This window comes from Aethina tumida, chromosome 3, assembly GCF_024364675.1.
Source record: "Aethina tumida isolate Nest 87 chromosome 3, icAetTumi1.1, whole genome shotgun sequence".
In the NCBI taxonomy this organism is placed as follows: domain Eukaryota; kingdom Metazoa; phylum Arthropoda; class Insecta; order Coleoptera; family Nitidulidae; genus Aethina; species Aethina tumida.
In genome coordinates this window covers 30,309,316-30,334,353 of record NC_065437.1, presented here as the reverse complement: position 1 = coordinate 30,334,353, position 25,038 = coordinate 30,309,316, and the positions used below count along the sequence as shown (strand labels likewise).

General features: G+C 29.1%; 1 protein-coding gene across 1 annotated transcript; it reads right to left on the bottom strand.

Moving 5' to 3' along the window:
* Positions 1 to 2: 2 nt before the first annotated feature.
* On the bottom strand, positions 3 to 22,471 carry LOC109603361 (acetylcholine receptor subunit beta-like 2). The gene is made up of 10 exons (XM_049965265.1): positions 22,380 to 22,471; positions 22,034 to 22,230; positions 21,872 to 21,981; positions 15,652 to 15,832; positions 11,852 to 12,008; positions 7,428 to 7,731; positions 3,628 to 3,780; positions 3,220 to 3,332; positions 3,045 to 3,157; positions 3 to 2,797 (listed from the first exon to the last, which is right to left on the bottom strand). Exons 1-10 carry the CDS (start codon positions 22,444 to 22,446, stop codon positions 2,567 to 2,569), a joined length of 1,626 nt encoding a protein of 541 aa, XP_049821222.1. The 5' UTR covers positions 22,447 to 22,471; the 3' UTR covers positions 3 to 2,566.
* Positions 22,472 to 25,038: the final 2,567 nt, after the last annotated feature.

Here is a 25,038-nt window from a genome sequence, read left to right as displayed (position 1 = left end):
TTCAAATGCGTTTTAATTTAGAGTAACTGATAAGTAAGCTTGACATAATTTGCACTTGACATTATTAGATTAGTGTTTGCGTAATCGGAAAGAACAGGATATGAATTTTAAAACACAGGTTTGCGTTAGTGATGTGGTTATGAGCAATGTTTTATTAAATAATAATCTACATTAAATATTTAAGATAAGGTGGTGGCAATAAATGTGAAAACTTTTTATAATTTTAAATAAAGTAATTACAAAAATAATTAAAATACTTTGATTTCAAACAAATTAAATACATACATGTTCTTTAGACTGGTCGCTAAAAATTAAATTTCTTGCGACGCCTCCTAAAAATATTTCTTTTGATGAGAAATATAGTGTCTTAAGAGGATCTAAGTTAATTTTTTGGAAAAATTATGTTTTTCGGGATTTTTTTTCAGAAAAATATAAAAATATTAAATAAATAAAAACTCAAAAACAAAATATAATGATTAAAATTTTAAACTTTTCATGGAGCTATTACTTGAAACTTATCACAGAAAATAGTTATAATAACGATGTTCCATTGTCAGAAATTTTCGAATGTCAAAAAGATATTCAGTATCGGACAAAATTAGAGCGACTATCTTAAATATTAAATAAAATTTTAGGACGAATAAAAGTTTAATATTTTCGGAAGTGATGGTGGACAGTTTGTTCATCGTCTTAAAAACCGGAGACTTCATCCAAAATATGTTACTAAACAACAATTATTAAATATGAATGCAGGGATATAGTTTGGGGTTGTTTTTCCATATACGATATGTACCTCATTCTCAAAAAAATCTGAGGATGTTATAGCCAATGAGGGATACTGAACGAAATATTCAAAATTAAGCCATTTACATTGGATCTACTTTTTTAAAATTTTTATGAAGGGTAGCACTAGTTTTTGTCGTGATAAAAATTGTCGTTTTTTTATGTCATCGTTAATGTGACATGTTTTGTCAATAAATAACATAATTTATATATTTTTTGTCCACTACTGTAATTACATATTTAATATTTTCAAAAAAAGGTTTTACCAAAAAATTAACTGAGAACGTTTTGAGGCACGTATTGTTGAAAATAAAAAAATTACTAGTGTTTTCTCATCAAAAAAAGTTTTATAGGGGGTGTTGTAAGAAATTTAATTTTTAACGACCTGTCTAATGTTCTCTATGTCTATAAAATATTAATGGTTTTTAAATGATAGTATTCGTTTGGCCATAAAAATTAAAACTTTTTCTACGTTTAACAAATTGTCCCTTAGTCGGTTGTTTTCTATTACTTTTATTCAAGTATATGTATGTATTAATGATATCTGATATGATATCGTATCTCAGAGGTAGCCATCCAAAGTAGTCTTTAATTAAAATTAATTAATTAAAGAATAGGATGTTACGATTGGATTTGCACGAAATCACATTGATTGGACTGATAAAAAATGGAAAATTATTTTGTGGAGCGACAAAAGCAATTTCAACATATTTGGAAGTGATGGTAAATAGTACGTAAAACGTCCAAAATTACGAGGTATTATCTAAATAGCCAGTGTAAAATATGGAGGTGGTGGTCTATTGTTTTAGGAATGTTTTTTGCAACTATAACAGGAACTTATAAGAATATGATGCTTCCATATGGATAGTGCGAGATGCTGGTGCAATGGAGATTCCATCAAAAGAATGATGTCAACCATTCTAGCCCACTAGGAAATCATTGATTTCAAGAGATTCCCGTTACTCTTATAAACTGGCATTCTCAGAGACTTGAGCTGAACCCCATAGAACATTTGGATAGACATAACTTTGGAGAGCACTTTGGTCGAAGTGGAAGACGATTTCCTGTGAGATATGTGCCAATTCAGTCCTATGCAACAAAGTACTAATCTAATAATAAACATTAATAAAAAGTTTCAAAATTTCTGGCCTATATAAAATAAAATTTATAAAAAAATTGTTTTTTATAAGAACATTATTTATAAACAAATATTGGGTTTCCAGTCATAGGTACTTTTATTAATTGTCTGCTGAAAAAATAAGTTTTCAAATTTATGTCCACCATTGTAAATGATATACAATATAATGTTTAACAAATATCACAACCGATGAAAATATTACAACAAACATTAAATCATTTCATTAGATTACCCAGAAGATAATTCATTTTTAACATGATATTAAACATATTATTCTTGTATAAATAATAACAGTTGGAAACAAATAACAATATTTAACATCTATTCTAATACATATCTGTTAATAGATAACCATAATCGATAACAAAGTTGTCGAAAATTACAATGATTATTTGTTTGAAATGTAATGTCTATCCTAGTTTTCCATAAAGTATATAAAACAAAGAATTTTGAGCATACTTAAAAGTTAAGTAATGGAAGACTTGATAATACTGGAAATTGAATTATCAATCATAATAATACTAAATTCGTTGCTAAATAAGTTTCATGCTATTAATTTGTGCTTGTAACATAGATTAAATAGACGCATTAAAAGAATTATTTTGAAACAAAACACTTCAACATAATTCTTTCAAGAACAAGAAATTATTGATCCATCAGTGACGATTGTTGCATCATGTCCAAATGTTGCGGAGGCAACGGGAATATTTTATTTAACGGAATCTCACTGAGTTGCTGATCAACAGGAATACGAGTGTCGTACAAGGAAGGTGCCTGAAAAATAATGCCGCAAGTACCTCCTATACAAGCCAACGTGAAAACCCACAGGAAAAATCGATCCAACACCATCGAAACGAATTTCCAATCCTCCACAATCTGAAAATGAAAGAAATTTGTTTAATGTTACATAAAAAACCATATATGTATATGCGATTTTCTTTTTGATAACGTCACGTACGTAAGTTCAAATTTTAAAACAAATACCGCAGTTTTATTCACGTGTCATAATGCACAGCCCGTAAAGATGTAACCCGGAAGCGTCTTGCATGCATGCAGGAACACAAGACCGTATTAAACATGAATGAACTGAACGTAAAACGCGGAGACAAAACACAGCACTTACCTCATTGTCCTTATCCGCGTCGCGGATATGCTGTGCAATAAATCTGACACCCTCCAGGGCGGCTAATACGTTGGCGGATAATGTACGGGGAGTCATATTCGAAGAACCAGTCACTAAAACAAAATCACCAATAACTAGAGAGATCAGGCCCCTCTTTATGAAAAAAAAAACTTACTGGAAGAATGAGCTTTCATTTTGTTATCGTCCTGATCGGCGTTCTGGAGAACGAAGCTCGGCTCCCTTGTTGTAATTTTAAAGTCTGTCGTGAACGGTTCGCCCATGTTCAAACTACGGGAATAAGGATCTTGCATTTTACAATTTCAATTTAAAATCTCCGCCGGCAACGCCGCCAGCCAGAAAAGGTACTAAAGTAAATTAAATATTTTTTTAATTCAAACAATCCGTTGTTTACGGCGTATTTGGAAGACGCGGGCGTCAATAAAATAAAAACATCCGGAGGTATTCGTACGATAATGCTTATGGAAACATGTTTCGCATTGAAATCACGCGATGCACCGACTAAAAGTGTATTGTTCTCGCGGATTTCTGGGTATGTGTTAAAAATGTCGAGTGCAAAACTTACTGCATATCCATGTCATTAGTGTACCCTCTCGGTGGCATGGTATCGTCGTATTCTGGCAAAGTATACTTAGTTCGTCGCATAATTAAAAGTTTCGGCATAAAGTGTAGGAATATCTTGCGAAACAGCGGGGACATCTTGTGTGTGGATGGGGATCTGAAAATAAAACGTATCGTTAACGAGTGTTTGAAATGTTCGCAGGCCCTAGTTATTAATCATGCCAAGTTTAACATGACTTTTATTTTTTATTAGCCGGTTCATGAAACCTACTAATACGAAATCGATTAATAAAATATCAGTCGCTGCAAATTCCACACATTATCGCAGCTTGTTATTTATTCAATTTTAATGGCGCCGAGCGTGACGATATCTGGTATTGTGGTTTGTAAATCAATTATTTGTACATGACATGGTTGGAAATAGCGTGTTTCAGCTTCATTATCTCACATATCTTTTACCGTTCCAAGTAAATTTCTGAAACAATCCAGAACATATAGATAATGACATTCTAATGCCAGGTTTAGCCCATTTTGAACTTCTATTTACTTGATTCAATACGCTTATAGCTTCGATTGTTGGAAGTTACTGTAATAGATTAATTGAACACGTTCCATTTTCGTATAAGCACAATATAATATATTGAATCTGATTTAGAATTAGATGTTAGCTACCACAATCCCTAAATTTAAGAATGACATCAAATTTCATAATTTTATTTATTCAATTTTGGTCATAATATGTGAATTATATAGAAATAGAGTTGTATTATCCACACCACCATTTCAAATTTTATTGACTAAATATTTTCTAAAATTCTTTAAGTCACGCCTACTAATTCTCACATATATATATATATAAATAAAATTCGAAGTAAATTCTGACATATATACCTATGGATAATAGATAATAAAATTCTTATGCCACCTTTAACTTATTTTGAACTTCTCTTTATTTGATCTAATAATCTTATAGCTTCGATTGTTGAAATTTATTGTATTGGGTTTATTTTTGAATAAGGATAATATGAATATTAAAAGGTGTCAACTACCACAGTCACTAGTTCTAAGGACATAACAATATTTCGTAATTTTATTTATTAAGATTTGGTTATATTATAAGAAATACCTGAAATACAGATAGTCGTACTATTTTATCAATTCGTACAACTATTTCTTACAACGATTTCAGATATATGTTTTTACACGTCTAAGCAAATTTCAGAACCAATTCTGTTAATGTATATTAGACATTCTAATGCCAGGTTTAGTGCACTTTGAACTATTTTGCTTGGTCCAGTAAGTTTATAGTTTAGATTTTTGAAAAGTTATTGTAATTGAAGAATTAAACACGTTTCATTTTCGAATAAGGATAATATATCATATTAGATATGAATTAGAACTAAAAGGTGTCAAATATGAAATTCCCAAATTCTAAGAAAAACATATCAATATTTCAGTTTTGATTATTAAAATTTGGTTATGATATCAAAAATAACTGAAACAAAAAATTATTTTAACAATTCGTTCAACTACTTCAGATATTATTTTCTAAATATTTTATAACATTCTTTAAGTTACGCCTACTTATTCTCGGGTACATATTTATAGTTTCAAGAAATATTCTGAAACAATCCTGAACACATAGATAATGACATTTTAATGCCAAGTTTATCTTTTTTAAATTATATTTACTTATACCAGTATGTTTTTAGTTTAAATTATTGTATGGTATTGTAATAGAATAATTGAGCATTATTCATTTTCGAATAAGATAACATATCATATTGAATGTGAATTAGATCAAGAAAGTATCAAATATCATAGACTTTAATTTTAAGTGGGACATATCAATATTTCATTGTTATCATCTATTAATTTTGGTATGTTTTTCAGTTCCAAATAAATTTCTGAAACAATTCTCAACATACGAATAATGACTTTCTAATGCCAGGTTAAACTTATTTTGAACCTCCTTTACATGCTCTAATGAGCATACTCCAATAGCTTCGATATGTAGATAGAATTTTAACAATGCATTCAATCAGATTCAGTTTTTATTTATTAAATTTTTATTTATGTATGTTTTTAGAGAATGTATAAATTGTATTATTTATTTAATAAATAAAACTATTTTAATAAAAAACAAACAAAAAATAGCTGATTAAATATCCATAATTTTACTAAATATAAATAGAATTGACAAATAATACATTAAGGATTCACGAACTGTGTTTAACAAATCGATAGCCTGATTAACACAAGTAGGGTGAAAGTAATTATGTTCGCGTGTGTGAAATTAACTTTTAGATAATAATGCCTTTCCCCCCCTCTAATTCAGTTCGATAAATTTGAAGGAAAATCATTTTGATTTTGATGCTTTGTTAACTTAACTTTTAGTCAGAACATATAGACATGGTAAGAGAATAAATATTGATAATATATTAAAAATAATAATTACATATTCCATTTAGGATAAAAACCCTATAACTCTTTTATTTACAGCTCATTTCAATGAATTTTCATGTGATTCAAAGATAGTCTATAAAAACGTCTACGCATATCATAAACATTGTTTTCTATGTTACCCCACGGAGGTCCACCATATAATTTTTTATAGACAAAAGATGGGAAAAATTTATTAGGGTATTTTTTATGAAAAAAATATGTTCTCTATTGAAGCTAACGTCTTCCTAAACGGGATCAATTGAATTTCTGGTCATATAACCCACAAGAAATCGTGATAAACAATGTTAACGTATTAGTTTTGACAATTATATTAGTGCTTGTTGAAATATCTGTAAAAAGTTTAATATATAATTGAGTAATATCATTACAGAATAGAGCGGAACTTGCTGGAACTAAAGTACAGTTCAGATGCAGTTAGAGATTTAGCAGAGTAAAGTAAATTAGTTCAGTGAGTTAATTAATAGAATTTGCTTACTGAGGTCCAGTCAAGAGTCGTTGGCTTAGCCAATGTTTCGTTGAAATCTTTGGCAACAAGGCAAGGAGTTTTTGTTGTTGATAATAATTATTTTTTTATAATGAATCGGAAACGCCAATTGACATGGCAAAATTATTTTCAAATATTATGGAAACATCTATCCAACTTCTTAGTATCTAAAAGTATATTTATAAGAAATGCAAAAGTCTAAACGTATTTAGATAAATAAATTAGCAGAAGACACAATTTTTTAGCTGTCATGTCACTTAAAACTAGTCATACATTTTTCTACAAATTTCAACGTGTGTATCGAGTACCTCGCTTTTATAAACAATAATCAGACATGCGTCGAAGAAACAGTAATTTCATGTTTGTTTTTTTTTGGGTGTGTTAATTGTAGAATTTGAATAATAGATTAAAATTAGTGTCCTCGGACCGGTAAAGTACTAAATTATTCGACTACACCACTAATCAACTGACTGTGTTTGAACCGCACTTAAGAATTAAATTGTGAGAACTAATGATGAAATCTAAAACTTTTTGATATTCCGAGATATTTTGATTTTTATTGCATTGTTTGCTTGAACAGAAGGAGTAAATCTATTAGAAACAAGTAATATTTGACATTGAATATACATTTGTATTTTAAATTTTTGTATACATTTAAGAACTTATCACCTTTCTCACTTTTAAATCATAAAAAATAATACAGTATGTCTCTATTTGCAAATATACACAATAGTCTTTATGGTATACATAGTTTTTTGAACTTCATCTCCCACTTAAATGAGTTGCCTTCTATGCAAATTAGACCTGACACCCATGATTAAAATAGTCAACTGGTTGATTAATCAGCTACTTACCTAAAATAAATGTTAAGAACACAAACCGTCACCCATATTGAGGAAGTGACTAATATCATCGTGAAGAGTAGGTATTTGCCCAATAATGGCACAGCGAGGGAAGTCGGCGGAATAATCTCAGCGAGCAGCAGGAAAAACACGGTGAGTGAGAGCAGGATCGAGACGCAAAGTGTCACCTTCTCCCCGGAATCGGAGGGCAGATAGAAGACGAGAACAGTTAAAAACGTGATCCCAACGCACGGGATTATCAAGTTGACAGTGTAGAACAGCGTTTTCCGTCTCATGGTTATTTTGAATGTTATATCTGAAAAAGAAAATTACTTGTCGTGAAAAAATGTTGCTGTTATTTCAGTCAAATGCAGCTGAATCTGTAAGTAAGTACAAAGTCATAAAACGGTAATAGAATTGTAATACATAATCTAAATGGCTCCACATTTGATCTCAATGGTATAAAATGACTTTCGTTTGAGTTATTTCAATATAACTACTTTGTATTTGAATTTATAGAATGTAATATTACTTTTTGTTGTTGTTTTCTTGTATAAAACAGTTTTTTCACCTTATTCCAATTTAAAATAATTTAATGAACATAAATTTTCAATGTTGATTTTAATATTACTTTTAATCGAATTTTGAAACCGTCCTTTAAATTTACCAGAATCATCCCTAGACACCGCAAACTACTAATTAAAAATTATAGCCTTCTATAACACCATTGTAATTTCTTTTTATCCCATCTAATTGAAATTTATTGGGTCTCAAAATTGAACACCCACGTGATAAAACATCACTTTGCAGATTGTTAGAAGCCGTCTAATTGCAAAGTTCTTACACTACCGATTTACGGTACGCAAATAACGTTTTCTACTTGTGGCAACGTTTCGTACTTAAACGTCAGTTTGTCCCCGAAATTACCTTTGTCGTGGGATTGTAATTCGCTGCAAACTCGGTGAATATTAACATGATGTTACAAAGCATCTATTGATTTTAATGGTGTATGTTTAACGTCGCCATACGCGTGCACATTCATCGCCTCGTAATTGTCTTCGAAGTATTGAATGTTGATAATGCTACGAGTCGAAGTTTCAATGCAAAGCACTGCGACTCGAGAATCCCTATTAATTGAGTGTGTGTGTGCAACTTATTGTACCTAATGCATGCAAAGTTTACGACCTTAATATTCACTTTTCAATTGTGAATACACAAAAGGTGTTTTCAATGCTTATCGTATTGTGTTGTAGGGGTGAATATGTGTTATTTACATTGTGTTTATTATGTTCTCACTATATTTTTATAATAAAATTCTTTTATACATCGAGGTTTTAGGAGAGGTAAATTTATACAATTTGCTATATCCAGTAAAAACGTTCCACGTGAACTTTCTAACCTCCATTCGAGAGTTCGTCGTTATAATATCAAGTGGAATTTCTAACAAAGACGTCTATATGGCTTCTCTACAATATTGTTCCACTTCATCGACCAGATTTTTATACATTACGTGAAAAATGGATCGAAGACATCATCTATGTGTGGGGCGAATTATTTTTTTCATGTTGTGGTGTGTTACAGATAAAAACAGTTTATAGCATTTAATGGGTGTAAAACAGTCCAGGGTGATTAAACATTTGCGATTTGTATGCGATAAAATATCAGAAGTGAATCCTTAAAAATAATGTTTTATGACTAAAATCAATCATAAAAATATATTTGTAACATTAAATAACGAAGTTTGATGGTTATTGCGACACAATTTTCCGGATTATTTATAATATGTGTTCACTCATACTGACATTAACTAGATATATGGCTTCATAAATAATAATTATTTACACTTTCCATACATGCCGTAATAATTACCCCCAGTAATTATATGTCATGTTGATTGTGCGATATTATCAGCGAATTTAATGCGGAAATGTCGACTTGTTCTGTTTCACGTGGACCGGAAATAGTAGTTATTTTTTTATTAAAATACACGATAAACTTATCATATCAATGTATAATTCATGGAATAGGTACTATTTTAGTAAGATAATTTTAGTGACATTGTTTATGACGTTATCTTGTACCGGATTACCGGTGACTATTGTATTACTCTAGATGTTAAATTGGAAAGGCCAGTCTTTTTGAAAGAATCATAAAGATATATAAAAGCGATATTGATGATATACGACTATACATTTTATATTTTTTCTTTTCAACTATTTACCAACTTTTCTTAGCCAATATTCAATTGATGTAATGTAACACACACATACACACATCTCTTACAAAACCTTTATTTACTATTTTATAGTTTTTAATTTATAACATAGGAATATTATTTACAAATATAAAACAATTAAACGAATGATGATTAAATTTAAATTAAATTCTTGGCAAAAATGAAAACTTTTACGAATATTCAATAATCGATAAACAACATATAATTAACAAATAAGAAAACAATCAGAACGTTTGTTTGAACTCTACAGAAATTCAATAAAATCTGACGGTTTCTAAGAAGGAGAATAAAGTTGGTGGTGACTTATTGTATAGAACGTCCCCAACAATGCTGTTACTTCAATTAATAAAATTTTCAGAATAATTGTATCTTTTCTATCTCTAAAAATATTGTTGTCAACTTATGAAACTGTAATGTAAATCATTGTATTTTCCCACAATTATGTTTGATTGTAAATTTGATTATGAATTCTAAAAATCTAGAATATCAGGATCAAGGATCGTCCTATTTCATGACAACCGGCTCACAAATGCAGAATAGTAATGAGTTTCTGGCCAAAAGGGGCGTTGCCGTGTTGTTACATCTGCCATATCAGCCAGATTTTGCACTAGCAGACTGGTTATTTTCTAAACTAAAATTGTTAATGATGTAGGAGTTTATAGAACAGATCTATACCCAACTGTGTTTCGAATAGTTTTACAGACGATTCCAATGTTGTACCAATGACAAAGGAGTGTACTTTGAATAATATTAAATAAAAATTACGATTTATTTACCCATGTCGTTTGTCTGAAATTAGTCACCCAATTTTTGAGATACATCTTGATGTATTCAATTCATTATATCATTCTTATAAAACGTATCAATATTATTATTCAAATCAGTCATGAATTTAAATTAGTTTTTCCTGTGAGAAGTTTGTTAAATGAAAACCAACCTTGACTTTTACCATTATTAATAACTTGAACAAAAAAAAGTATCAAAATATTATTTTGTTCATACCTAAATTAGAAAAAAGATGACATTTGTTACTTACGTTTTGTGCAAATTTAAGATTTAAAACCATTTAATTTAAGACAAAAACTATGTAGGAAATCGTGAATTATTTTCTTGAACAACTAAATTACAAATACATGTGAAAATAATTGAAGTTAATTGAAGATTTTTGCACTGGTTAGAATCCAAGCAATACATTAAATTACAAAAATTAAAGTAAATAAAATATAAAAACTATAAACTTGACTTTTTTTTCATTTGAGTAATTCACCCAGATAATGGTAAAGAGGCTTTATGCAATTAATTTTATCAAAAAGTTGCATAAATGGGTTCCATATAAATAAGTGAGGATAAAATTAGACGTTTAATAATTGTGAATACTCTTCTTGCACGTAATGCAAATGAGCCTTTTATAAATATTAAACTGTTATATCTGATGAAAATTGAATATATTTCGACAATTCAATAGTAATTTTGTTTTGTTTCTTCATGACAAGACTACATGAACGTGTTGTTAAAACAGAAACCAGACTTTATTCCTGGAATCATAAATTTACTTGCACATTGTCTGAAAGAAATTGTTGATAATGATGATTACTTTGTAGAATAGAATAGAAGTTAAAAAAAGTTATAAAAAATCAGTTTTGTCTGAAATATGTGCATCAGAAAATATTTTATGTGATCCATACAACGAGTGCTCCAATCAGCAGAAAACTTAAAAATACTTTCATGTTATTTTTCTAATTAATTTTAATTTATCTAAGGATTTATTAATTTCTACAATAAAATTATTTGATAAAGCGTTCTAAAATAATTTATCCGAGTGTTATAAAATGTACGTTAAGATATAAACATTAACAAATATACAATAAATATTAATTAAATTAAATTGTATTGAAAGAATGTGAACATCACATAAAAAATGAGGTTAATGCATTTCATCTCAAACAGATCGTTATCCCAGAAAACCATACACACACATCACAAGCGCGAAATAACGAGCGTTTAATTAGTCAAATCATCCGACATTTGGGAAAATCTGAAATCGCCATCGTTTGTCAGACAGCAGCGAAGCGATGGATTTCTAATGCCTCCGATATTTTAAACGGTTATGGAAATGCGTTCCGGAGATGGAGGGCGTCTCAACGAAAATGGAACGGAGAAAAAGCCGAATAATTTTTACGACGTTTTTAAAATAACTCACCGGAATAGGGTTCCGTACAACAGGGATAATATTCCTCGTTCCTCGTGGCAGGTACAGCGAGTATGTCCCATTCCACCGATAGATAAAATTCGGATAGATCAATGCCGACCTTGACGATATTATTGCCGGCGACTTGCTCCATGTGTTTCAAGTCGACCTGGGAACAAACAAAGGTCCGAAATTAGAACACCCTAGATACGCATTTGATTAATGGCACCCTAATGTCAGATTGGGTTGCACAATTTTAATTGATGTTTTATTTGTGGTCAGCGTCTTTAGTTTTGTTGATTGTGTACGTATGTAATTTGAGGATTCCTAAATTATTACACTAAAATTAATAAAATGACCAGAACATTTAGTTAATTATGGTGCATGCTTCTAAGTTTCTCCTCGATTATTATAATAATAGAGAATATATATATATATATATATATATATATATATATATATATATATATATATATATATATATATGTAATTTGAGGATTTCTTAAATTATTGCATTGAACTCAATCGAAGTAAATATTAACCTTTAATAATTTAATACACATGCTTTTAAGTTTCTTGTTGCTTGTTATAAGAATATAAAATATATTTTAGTCTTAAAAGTTTATTGTACAGCTTTTAAGTTTGGTTATAAAAATTTAAGATTAATTTTTATTTTTACCAGCAGCTTTATTATTTTTTATTTGTCTTCTTCCATTATTACCTATCATTTTTAAAATATTTCTATATACCTTTTTTAATGGAGTCGTTTTATGTATCACCGTAAAATGTACATTAAAAATGAACGCATAAAATTTAAATTAAAAATATACTAACGCTATATTCCATTTATAATTGAGACTCATTAAAAAAAGCTAATGATTTGCGTTATTTTCATTTTTTCTTATGTCGTATGTGAAAGGATTTTGAAGTATAATATTATGAAAATGAATTCATTTTTAATAAGTCTTTATTTTTAATCAATAATATAATCCCTCCGTTATCAACAACCTTTTGCCTTCTAATATGCAAATTTTCGGTCGGATCGGAATAAATGGAAATCCGAGGGTGCAATATCGGATGTGTAGTATAGGTGAGCTAGTACCTCCCTTCTTAATTCATTAATTTTTTCCAATGTTCGTATTGTAAAGTGTGGTCTTGTCTTTTCATCTAAAGATTGCTTCACTTGATCCAATTGTTCACAATAAAGGTCTGCATTCACAGTTTCAGCACTTCAGAGTGAATAATTCAACGAATATTCTACCAAACACATAAAAGCGCCTTTTTAGGATGTAAACCTAGTCTAGTAGTACTTCGTGGTGATTCATTTGGAGATAGCCATTACCTTTTGCATATGGATTATCGTGTAGGTCCCATTTTTTGTTTCTAGTGATCAAACGATCAAAAAACGATTCTGTTGGTGCCTTTCAAGCAATACCTTACATGCGATGGATGGTTGGCTTTGTTTTCTTCGGACAGGTTGGTTCTTCAATTATTTTATATGGATTTGCTTCCAGTTCTAATGTCGTTGGCCTTCCTAATCGATAGGAGTCAAAAAGATCAAAATTACCGGATCTGAACTTAGAAATTCTAATATTTGGTATGACGAGTGCATTTGAATAACCATCGCCAATGTTTTTGGTCGGAACTATTACGTTATTACAATTGTGAAACTCGAGAAGCATACAATGCCGGATATGCTCTTCTTGTATTTGACTGACCATTTCAACCCAAATTGCAAAAAAAGTTGAATATTGAATTATTTAGAAGTGAACAAAACTTAATAACTTTAAAATGACTTTGGAACAATAGATAGTCAATGAAGTTATAAATGACAATCAAATATCGATATACGCAGAAACAACATTATTTCCCCGTAATTATTAGGATAATTATAATGATAATAATATTTCTGAAATTATTCCTGAGATTTTCTATAAAATTATTGAATTGATAATAATACTAATAATAATCATTGATATTTTTTGGATAATGGTATCTGAGTTAATGACATTATTTCTTAATATATTGCCAAATTAGTCATAGCTTAATCCAAAGAAATTCTATAAAAATTATTAGGTTGACAATAATAATAATAGTCTAGAAATTGTATTTGAGTTAAAGTAATAATTGAATTTATTTAAACTCTCCAAGTAAAATCACTATAAAAATAAAATAATAGTCTATATTTTTTTTAGGAAAAATGGTATGAGAGATTTTAATATTATAGTTATGAACATTTTACATCGCTCTATTCATATCTTGAGAGATTAAAACTGCCCTGTTTTATTTTTTCTTATTTTTAGTATTTCAGTGAATGAAAACTTGTGTTTTAAGTTGTTGCCTGGAAGGCTACCCTTGCTAGATGAATAAATCACAAATAAACCGAATGTAAAATAAATATTAGATAAAAAATTTTAACGATTATATAGCGCATCCGCCATTTTTCGAAGTCAAATATAGCACCTTAACAAATTCATAAAATATATTATTCCCTTGAAACATCAGTAGTTGGTGGCGATGTCTGTGGAAAAAGATATTTTTTAAAGTGCTCCTCAACGGCCAGTTAGAATTTTTTTACGTAAAACTATATTACGTCTTTTTGCCGCTGCAAACGTTTTATTGTCTTTGTTTATTAATAACATAAAAGACAGAAGAAATAACCCTCAAACTGGCGAGCAACGTCCCGAATATGGACGTTACCATTCGATACTGCACTCGGTAGAGCAGTTAGAGAATGGTTGTATAAAATTACTCCGTTGATTACGAACAAAGGCCATAAACTTTTCCCTTTGAACATGTGATACTGGTCTTATTTACAACTGACAGTGTTTTATCATGTTTTTATTATAGCCATATTTTTTATTGGCACTAAACTGAATACACATCTTTATAAACCAATAAAACATTCCGGAGTAACAAGAAACAACTTCTTACCCAGATGCAATTCTGGACTTTATGGAAGCGAAGAAGAATGTGCGGAGCTTGCTCGGACTGACATTGTCTTAAAATGTTTAGTATCACGCCGTTTCTAACACTATCCGTGTTAGTTAACGTTAATGTGAAGAATATTTTTAGTATACATAAATTTTACACTGACCAGTGACAACAAGACATGTATTAACGTTATCATTAAAAATCGTGGTGTTGTAAACTTAATTGAATTCGGCACACAAATTATAAAAGCGGGCCTTATTGGTTACTTAATTATTAATATATCACAAAGTGCATTAATCAACTTCGTCCCCAGTCACATTGGTAATCTACTTAATTTACCTATAAATTATAAATCACAGTATGTATGCTGTAATTGAATTGTATTTAACATTCTGTGTAATCTTAACTGATCAATTAATTAAATGCAAAAATAAACACAATCATGAGGCAAATAAAAAAGGAGTTTTCAATTAACCTTGACGTTTCATTTAAATTTTGTTTGAAATTCCGTCAATTTTTAAAATTTAATCAAAACCTTAAACAAATTTTAAATTTAATCAAATTTACGGTATATCTTGATGAAAATATTGTACAATTAATTATCTCATTCGATTAAAACTTTGTCGCGGTTTAAAATGAATATACCTTTAATCGATATATTTGATATTTTATAAGGGACGTGTTTGTGATATTTTTATTACCTAAACCATTTGTCCTCGTATTCAATAACATCATAAAACGAACCTTGATTTACGATAAAAATAAATCCTTATTTATAACTGATTTCGTAGGGGATGAAAAAGGAATTGGCCCGTAAATCGGGGTATTGAGTTCTTTCATTCGGCAAATAAATTAATTTAAATTTCAATAACACTTACTTGGAGGCCATTGTAAGTCCAGGAACCAAATTTCATTAGACAGCTTTGTTCATCAAACGGAAAGTATTGCACATTTATCTCGCAAGAAGATTTATATATGGAGGGAGGTTTCCAAATTACTTCTCCAGTATAAGACAGCGTAGCTTTTGTCATCAGCGTCACTTCGTAGTTTCCATCGGCACTGAAACACAAAAGTTACTTTTGTTATTATTTTGCCTTGTTGATTTAGGATGTTTTACACGTCGAAATACGATAATAACTGGTTGTTTATGTTATCCTCTGTGGGTACTTTACGAGGCAACTCCATACTACAGAATAAATTAGCCTCTCAATGCTTTCCATACGTTTATTGATCATATTAAAACAAGTTAATTATTTAAGATAAACATTAAACAAATATTTGGACCCGTTTTATCAAACAGGGTATTGTTTTAAGCTTTCAAATATCTCAAGTTTCAAGTACTCTTCTAAAAATACCCATAATCAAAATTTAATCATTACGTGAGGGAAATACATTAGAATTAAAATTATTCAACCTCTTCCTTCCTCGCAGATAAGGGACCTGAGTCCCTTCGCATTTTTCATTTAAAGTAGATGCTCAAAATGGTAGCCATTATTAATTCGCATTTCAAATGACAGTTTACAAGTAAGACAGTTTTGTCACTAGGAGAAATCGGAGAAATTTTATAGTAACATACAATGCTATCATGAACCGAAAAAAATTTTTTGAAAAGTCCTACATATTTTTAGTTGTAAAATTTGAATTTACAATAAAAAGTAGGGTTTTTTATTTAACTTCCTAAATTCACAGTTGGGGGGAAGAGGGTATACTTCAATACTAGTGTATTTCCTCTGCTGAATAATTAAATTTTGATATGGATTATGTTTTGAATTTTTTACACTCAAGATATTTGAGTTTCAGATTAAAAATATCACCCTGTATAGGTGTGGAAGGTGGTAAAGTTATTATGAAGCAGTTTGTTTAATTACACTAGTAAATATCGAAAAAAGTTGGACTATTCAATGCAAATCCGGCGGCCAAATATTTTTCGAGGTCTAATTTACACGATAAGGGCCACTTTACTTTTTTATTTTCTATGGGAGTGGGATGTCCGAGCCAAAAAGTAAAGTTTTAAATAAAATATTTTAAAGCTTCAATTACATAAAACAACAATTTCGAAAACTAAGTGAATTTTCATAGATCCCTAGATAGGACTTCTCATAGAATCAGATTTTGACGTTATGCTTGGGGGAAAAGAAAAAGAGGCGTGAGAAGACTATATTACTATATCACTATTTGTAAAACACCTTCTTCAATCATTTGAAATTTTGGATGGAATTTTATGATTGTTTTTAATTTTATTTTCACACAAAACGGAAAATAATAAATGTCTTCATTTTTCAGCTTTGAATATCAACACAATTAATATTTTGCTACTCTTGATAAATATATACGTCTCCACGATTTTTATCGTCTGTTCAGGATGATGATGAGAAACGTATACTGGTAAATATTTTAAATGTGAAAGAGGTGCTTATACAGTAGTGATCAATACTAAAGCAACTTTTTAAAATGTTAAATAATTTAGCTATAACTCATTTATTTAATGTGATCTGTTAAAATAAAATAAATAAAAACTACTATACTCATATTCTACAAAATGTCTCTTATTTTCTGAATTGGGCTACACATAAATAAAGCAAATCTTCAAAGAATGATGAATTTATTTAATCTAGTCAATTTAATATTAACACATTAATATTTCTGTAGCATTATTTTTTGAATATACGGCAAATCTGTATTTCTTCAAACTTCTTGAGCTGCTGTGATGAGTTTATTTAAGTATATTTTATATAGAATTTGGTTATAAACGAGATTCTCCATGTTTTTATAGGATTTATATCTGGAAATTGGAACGAGCAACATAAAACATCGATGCTTTGGCGTTTTTGCCAGTCACTGACAAATTTGATTTTAAGTTTGTGATCGTTTTCATATTGAAACATATTTATTAAGTGTATCATTTCTTTCATATACGAAAGCAACCTGTTGTTTCATATATCTCTGTATATAAATTGGCAGAAGAAGTGAAGCTTTCCCATAGCATAATTCCCATCCCAATCCCCATGTACTAACCATCCACTCTCCACCTTGAACTAATTCCAGCAAGTCCCATTTCTTCCAGGTTGAGTTTAATATCAATAGATAATAAGATTTCTATCTATGAATTGGTAAAATTTTTAAACTCAAATAATTTTTTTAGAGCTGCCATTTAGCCAGTTCTTCTAACTTTTTTAGTAATACAGGACACGATTGACTCCAATTCTTAATCATCTTCTTGTGTTTTCTTCGGTCTTGGTATCGCTGAATTATAATTTTTCTTACAGATTCTCTTCGACCAATGATTAAATAATTATAATAAATATAAGACCGCCAATAAATAATCGATTTTAATTTCTCAGAAAGCAAGCAAAATTAAATAAAAAAGTATGAAATGTCATAAAAAATAAAATTAAATTGAGAGTAAATACATGTTAGGTACTCAAATTAATTCAAGTACAACTCATATTTTATGAGTATATGTATATATATGTAGTATATGTATTAAATACTGTAAAATGTTATCCAAATAAAAAATAATTGAAATAATAGTCATAATTTATTTCAATTATTCAGAACTCTGAGTCTCTAAAAATCTATTTATTTTGTTTTATATTTGTTGTTTAATATATCAGTTTTGTGAGAGATGTGTGTTTTGTACCAAAACTAAGGTGACTGATCTCAGATAACCGAAATGGTAAACAAACTGTAATTTTTATTTAATATTATTCCTTCGTCATTTATACAACGTTGAAATCGTCTGTAAAACGATTCAATACAAAGTTGGAAGTCATTCTTTGGGATCTTTTCTAGGACCCATGTCACCATTCTTTAGATCTCTTCTAAAGACTTGTAATGCTCCACTTTCATGACCAAATTTAGTTTAGGGAACACCCAGAAGTCTGTAAGTCTGGTAATTATTTTCGGCAATCGGTCCAGGACTCACAAATAATACGTGAATTCCATTTTAGAATTCATGGTATTCCTTGACGATTTAAGACTATTTGGGAAAAATGGAATTGTTAAAAAAGTATAAAAGTTGGGGAAATTTATAGAACCAGTTACTTCAGTTTTGAGACAGAACGTGTATGTGACATATTATATACATGGAGACTGAATCTCCAACAAAGAAAAAATGAAGTAAAGATTAGAGTTATTGAAATAAATATTGGACAGAAATAGTAGAGTCGTATATGATTGATATATTCTGAAAAATGTTTCCCTATAATTTGTCATAATGAATCTTACAAAATATATATATATATTTACATATATAGTAATAAAATGATCACCGGTAACTCGTTACATAAGCATAAGTAGCCTTTACAAGTAAACATCAGAATGCAATGTGAAAATTATTAACAGATGTTTCGGCATCAAATCTATTATCGATTCTATTTTATAAATTTTTCAGGAGTTTAATTAAAATAAAACATCAACAACAAATAAATTTAATTAAACTGTTGTTCGTGTTTGTTTACTCGTTTTAATTTCGTCTGGAATAAACTCCGTATGTATTGACGCAACTCGCATTGATTACCGTGTCCATGTTTGTTCTGATCTCATGTTTAATTGAGACTGTGTGATATATTACTGAATTAGTATTATTACCATTACAGAACACTACGTTATCCTTTATCTCTTCAACATATTTAATTGCTCACAATTTGTTGCTCTGTGCTTTCCACCTATCTGTCCATTGTTCCGCTGTCGATTTACTCTTTGTCTAACTCATTATCCTAATCGTATTAATAATGCTTATTTTAGTCCGATATGAACTATTTTGTGGATTAGTACATTATCAAATGTAAATTTCAGACTACATTTTAAATCAGGTTTGACATCATGCAATCGCTTGCAACAATGTGTGTATAGCAGAGGTGGCCAACCTGCGGCTCACGGGCCACATGCGGCACTTTGAAGGATTATTTGTGGCTCTCGATAAATGTACCGAGTTCCCTTTTCATTCCAAAATTATCAAGAGAAGTAAAATAAATGAGATTATTTTTTGATATTTAAATTCAATACACATATTTTGTAATTTTATTTATGTTTTGAATAAATATAATTTCTGTAAACAAGTTTGTTTAATACCTTTTTTGCATACCTTTTAAATACGTATTTAATTACGACTCGCGAAACGTTTCAAGTTTTTGAAAATGGCTCGGCCTATCAAGGAGCTTGACCACGCCTGGTGTAAAGCACTGATTTTATCTTGGTCGATGACTATTAATAAATCGAGTGGACAAAAAATGGAAGTTGTCGATTATATCTCAGAAATTACTAATTGAATACATGCGAAAATATATTAATAAAAGTGACCTTGAAAAGATGAGGGAAATATTTTTACGTCTCTAAGATTAGCGACCATTAGAGACGTAAAAATGACCAAAAATAATTTATTTATCAATTTCTCTTTCGCCTATGTCAATTAAACATGCATTTAAGATATTTAATTATTTTTACTATAACGAAAATCGATAAACTTAATATTTGGTACAGGAAAAAGTAATTTTCGTTTTTGATTCATGATTTATTTAAGACCATTTATATTTTAACATTTTTGTATTAAACTGTATATATTATTTGAGAGTTTCTTATGCTCTATATAATTATACTATTTACTTTCTTTTCACGTTATATTTAAAACTTTTTTTCGGGTAAAAATTGTATATTTAAGTGCTAAAATTGATTCAGTTCATTTGACTATTATTTTTATCATTTTGTCTAATTTTTTGCTTAAAAAATTCTAAAGTGGTATCAAAACTAATATGTATATTTTTTCAGTTGCAATAAGTCAGATTTTTTTTTCGTTGCATCAATTTGGTTGTAGAACATAATATTGTAGTAATGATTATTTTGTTGAATAAAAATTATATATTATTATTTTTAAATTAAACCTTAAAAATGTTTTTCTTATACAAATGGAGTTAGTGAAAATAACATCTTATCATTTTTCTTATCAGATATAAACTTAAAAAGGTCTAAAGTTTTCTTAAAAAAATATTTCTTTACTGACTACTTCAAAAATTACAATTCATTACTTTAATGTACCTGAATATACTAAATCTACACACAAAATAAATAAAAAATAAATTTGACATTAGTGAAATTAATATACGAGGTTGTAGGGCAATTTATTAATATATGCAAGTTACGCTGATTACACTTTGAATTCAACGCTGTTAAAACTGGTATGTAAAGTGCATTAGCTTTTGGAACTACACTATCAAAAGGCAAATGTAAAATTAAGTACTTTTATTCGAATTACTAATTCTGAATGTTAATTATATTTAAGATATATTATAACGTTAGTAAACTGCATAAAATATTGCTATTAAAAAGTTTAGAAAATTTACTATTAAATTTAATATAAGTAAACACGATTTAAAAGTTTTGTTATAACTGTGAAGTGAATTCATTCATAAAATTTATTGTGGCATATGGAAATATATATATATACATATATATATATATATACATATATATATATATATACATATATATATATATACATATATATATATATATATATATATATATATATATATATATATATATATATATATATATATATATATATATATATATATTCAATATTTATTTCATTTGTGAATTCGAATTGAAATATGTTATTTAGATTACGGGAAATATTTTATAGAAAAGAAATGTAAATAATTGGGAAACAGCACTGTATTGTTATAACTTAATATCATAAACAAATTTTGCTTTACAGACATACATATTCATATTTTATAAATATATAAATAATTTTAAGCCAAAAATAAATATTACTGTAATTTCGAGTAAACAAAACTTATTTTGATTATTGAATTTGTTTAATAGTAAATAATATTTTACCATTTTACTTACTAATATATATTTGTAAGTAATTAAACAGATTAATTAAAAATAAAATAATGAATGTAATTAAAGACAAGTTTCCAATAATTTTAATAAATAAAAAAAATATTTAAATTAACAAATTTACTCTACTATCTACATCATACCAAAGAAGCTTTCATTACGTGTCAAAAATGGCGAATGCGCAACTATACACGAGTAATTCTGAATTATTCATATTTATTGAAAAGATTTAAATAAATATATTTTACTCACTTGTTAAAGAGTACTATATCAGGCAGCCAAATATGTTCAGACGGTACATAGAGCATTTCAACACCTCCATATTCCTCAGGATCCCACCGCAGTTTGTAATCATACCATTTCTGAAACAGTTGAACTGCAAAAAGTGATTTAAAATAAAAGCAATCATGTTACCTGAACGACCCAAAGATTGGTGGTCATTATTTGGTTCTTAAGGTTCATCTCAATCAGCTGTGACAACTTGAGACCGAGCCATACCGTTAAAGTTTCGGTATGGTTTATAACTGGCCTAATTAATCTGTTGTAGTTGCTCAGGAGGTCGTCGTAGAGTCGCTTTGCATCTGGATTAGCTTCGATGTGTTTGATGCCAGCTGAAAATTAAAATGTTGAACAATTAGTAACATACTTTTTTAAGCGTTTTTGTTAAGTTTTGCCGTTTAACCTATTTTGTAAACACCGAACATAACCTCTCCTGAGTCTTTACAATAGATTTTGCCGATTGTAGTATAAGGATTCTTACCTGATACTTGGGATACTGATATAACTAAAACAAAACTTAAACAAATCACAAACTTTAACAAGCACATTACTATTTTTATTATTATATTTGTAAAAAATGTTTTGTTGTTACGCCCACATAGTGAGAGTTACGGATGTGCGCTGGAAGTATCAGAGAAAATCGATGGTTACGCGCAGATGCTGTAAGCAAGTTTAGAACTTTCAAATAGTCCATGTTAAATGTTTAATAATTTTACAGAATTTAATAAATAAATTCTCTTCGATTCAGTACCAACAGCAATAAAAAATTGATTAAAAATATTATTTAATATAAAAATATATTTGTCAATAAAAGAAGTATTTATAAAATTTATTGTATGTAATAAAATACGTAAAAATAAAATTAAAAATGGTTTGTTTAATGTTCAATATTTAAATGTATGATTATGTTATCATCTATATTGTTATATTAAAGTTTAAATTTAATAGAATGTGTCATTGAGTTCAAATTATCAAATGTTGTACGTAGTTCACATTTGAAATATACTGTCACAATAATTATTATATTAAATTTTATATATGTACTTGTGATGAAGTAGTGTAATCGTTACAACAGTGTAATTTCAATTGCAATCTAATCTGGAAAAGGAGTAGCGGAGGAATGCCGTGAATCATCGTCGGGTAGGGACTGAAGCTCCTGGGTTTTACACTATACAATTACTTCATTTTTCATGTTTTCCATCCTCTGTTGATGATATTTTCCCATAATCTATGTATTCAGGAATAGTGGAGTTTCGCACTCACTGGCTCCGGTGCGTAATCCGTATCAGTCGTCATATTTATATCGAGGTATTCTGATGTTATAAAGAGTAAACTCTGTAAGATGATATGCAGCAAAATATTCTAGAACCTAATTACAAAACATTTCTTTCCACTGAGTGACTTTTAAATGTAACAGACACATTAAGAAATAAATTCCAGATAGAGGAAAACTAAAAACCGTTAGAACAGTTGATGAGAATGTCTTGCATTTAGTTTGTGTAAATCCAACCATTAGTAGAAAACATATGTCGCAATAAACTAATACATCGCATTCGAAGTGCTGTAAAAGAACAATTGCTGCATCCTTATCGTTACTGACAAGCCCAAGATCTTTCAGAAAGAGGTGCATTGCAATTTTGTCAATGGCTTCGAGCCCGTCATGAACTCTCTCACATATATTTGTCAAAAATAATTTTCACTAGAGAGACAAAATTTCGATTGATGAAAACACTAATGCAATAAAAATCCCACACTACCAGCAATAATTTAAAATATTGGCATGCAATATTAGAAAAATATGAAAACTACTAGGCTACACTTTTCTTTCAAGTAATTTGACTAAAGAAATGTTTCTTCAATTTCTAGAGACACAACGTTACAAGTTCCTCGAAGATATGCCACTGGAATAGAAGCCTTGACATATCTTGGCATATCCGAGACGGTGCTCCACTCTATTTTAATCGACAATATTGTTCAGTGTTGCTTAGGCTTAGGCTTGTTCAGAATAGAACAAGTGCGTAAAAAAATTGAAAATGCATTTAATGAAATTAGCTGAAAGCAAAAAATGGGATGGGAAGAAACAATTTTTGGAAATTTAATGTCTGTCTATATGTTCTTCTTGAGAAACATTAGAAAAAAAAATTAGAACGTTTTTTACCTAATTCCAAGTTTTCACCACCTATTTTGGAATCACCTAGTATAATAGGTAAATTTCAAGAATATTGCTGGGAATTATTGTTTTGAAAATAGCTTAAACAAATCAGAAAAGTAGTTAGTTTTTCCAACATGTGATATTTTTAATCTGTTAATACACGTATTATCTATTGTTTTAGCAGTTGGAAATTCCACACAGATGCAATAAACAAGCCAACTTCCAACTGATAAATTCAGCGTTCAGTTGTGCAGCGGTAAAACATCTGCCAAGGAATCGCTGATACGGTTATTAAAGTAAATGCTCCAAAACTGAAATGTGTATAACTTGGAGCTAAAGCAATTACAATAGACGGTGCTTTAGTTAGTCAGCTCAAATAATGCCAGCAAGATAACAGACTTTTGTATCTACGCCAATGTTTAACAGTCCTCGACTTTTTGTTGTCCTTTTTTTATTTGTTTCCATATATTACTCTATCTTATCTCGTAGACCAGAATTCCTTTGTATAATTGTTTTCTCTTTGTTGTCGCATACTGGCAAAATTATATTTTTGTTGTCAGTTTTATATCTATCCGCTACATTTTTATTTATTCCCTGCTGTGTAATTTAATAGAAAAATATAAATTAAATGACAAATTTAAAACTGGACTCCTTTTATAAAATACTATACTTTTAATTAAGATCTGAAGTAACTTGAAAAGAATATTTTTGTGATAAGATTTCATATTTCATTTACATAAGGAAACATTGTAAGTAATTTCTTTGTACTGTTATTATAAACAAAAGCTAATTTAAAATACTGGTTTTGTTTCATCACTTATTGTATGTTTCAAAGACAATGGCTTGCAAGTTGTATTATTTGTCTGAAAATTAATATTTTAAACGATTTACTTAAAGTCATTTACCGCGAAACTTTGTTACACAAAAGGGGCGACTTATGATAATATATATTTTCTAGACTGTAGTTCAAACAAGAGAAGCTTTACTA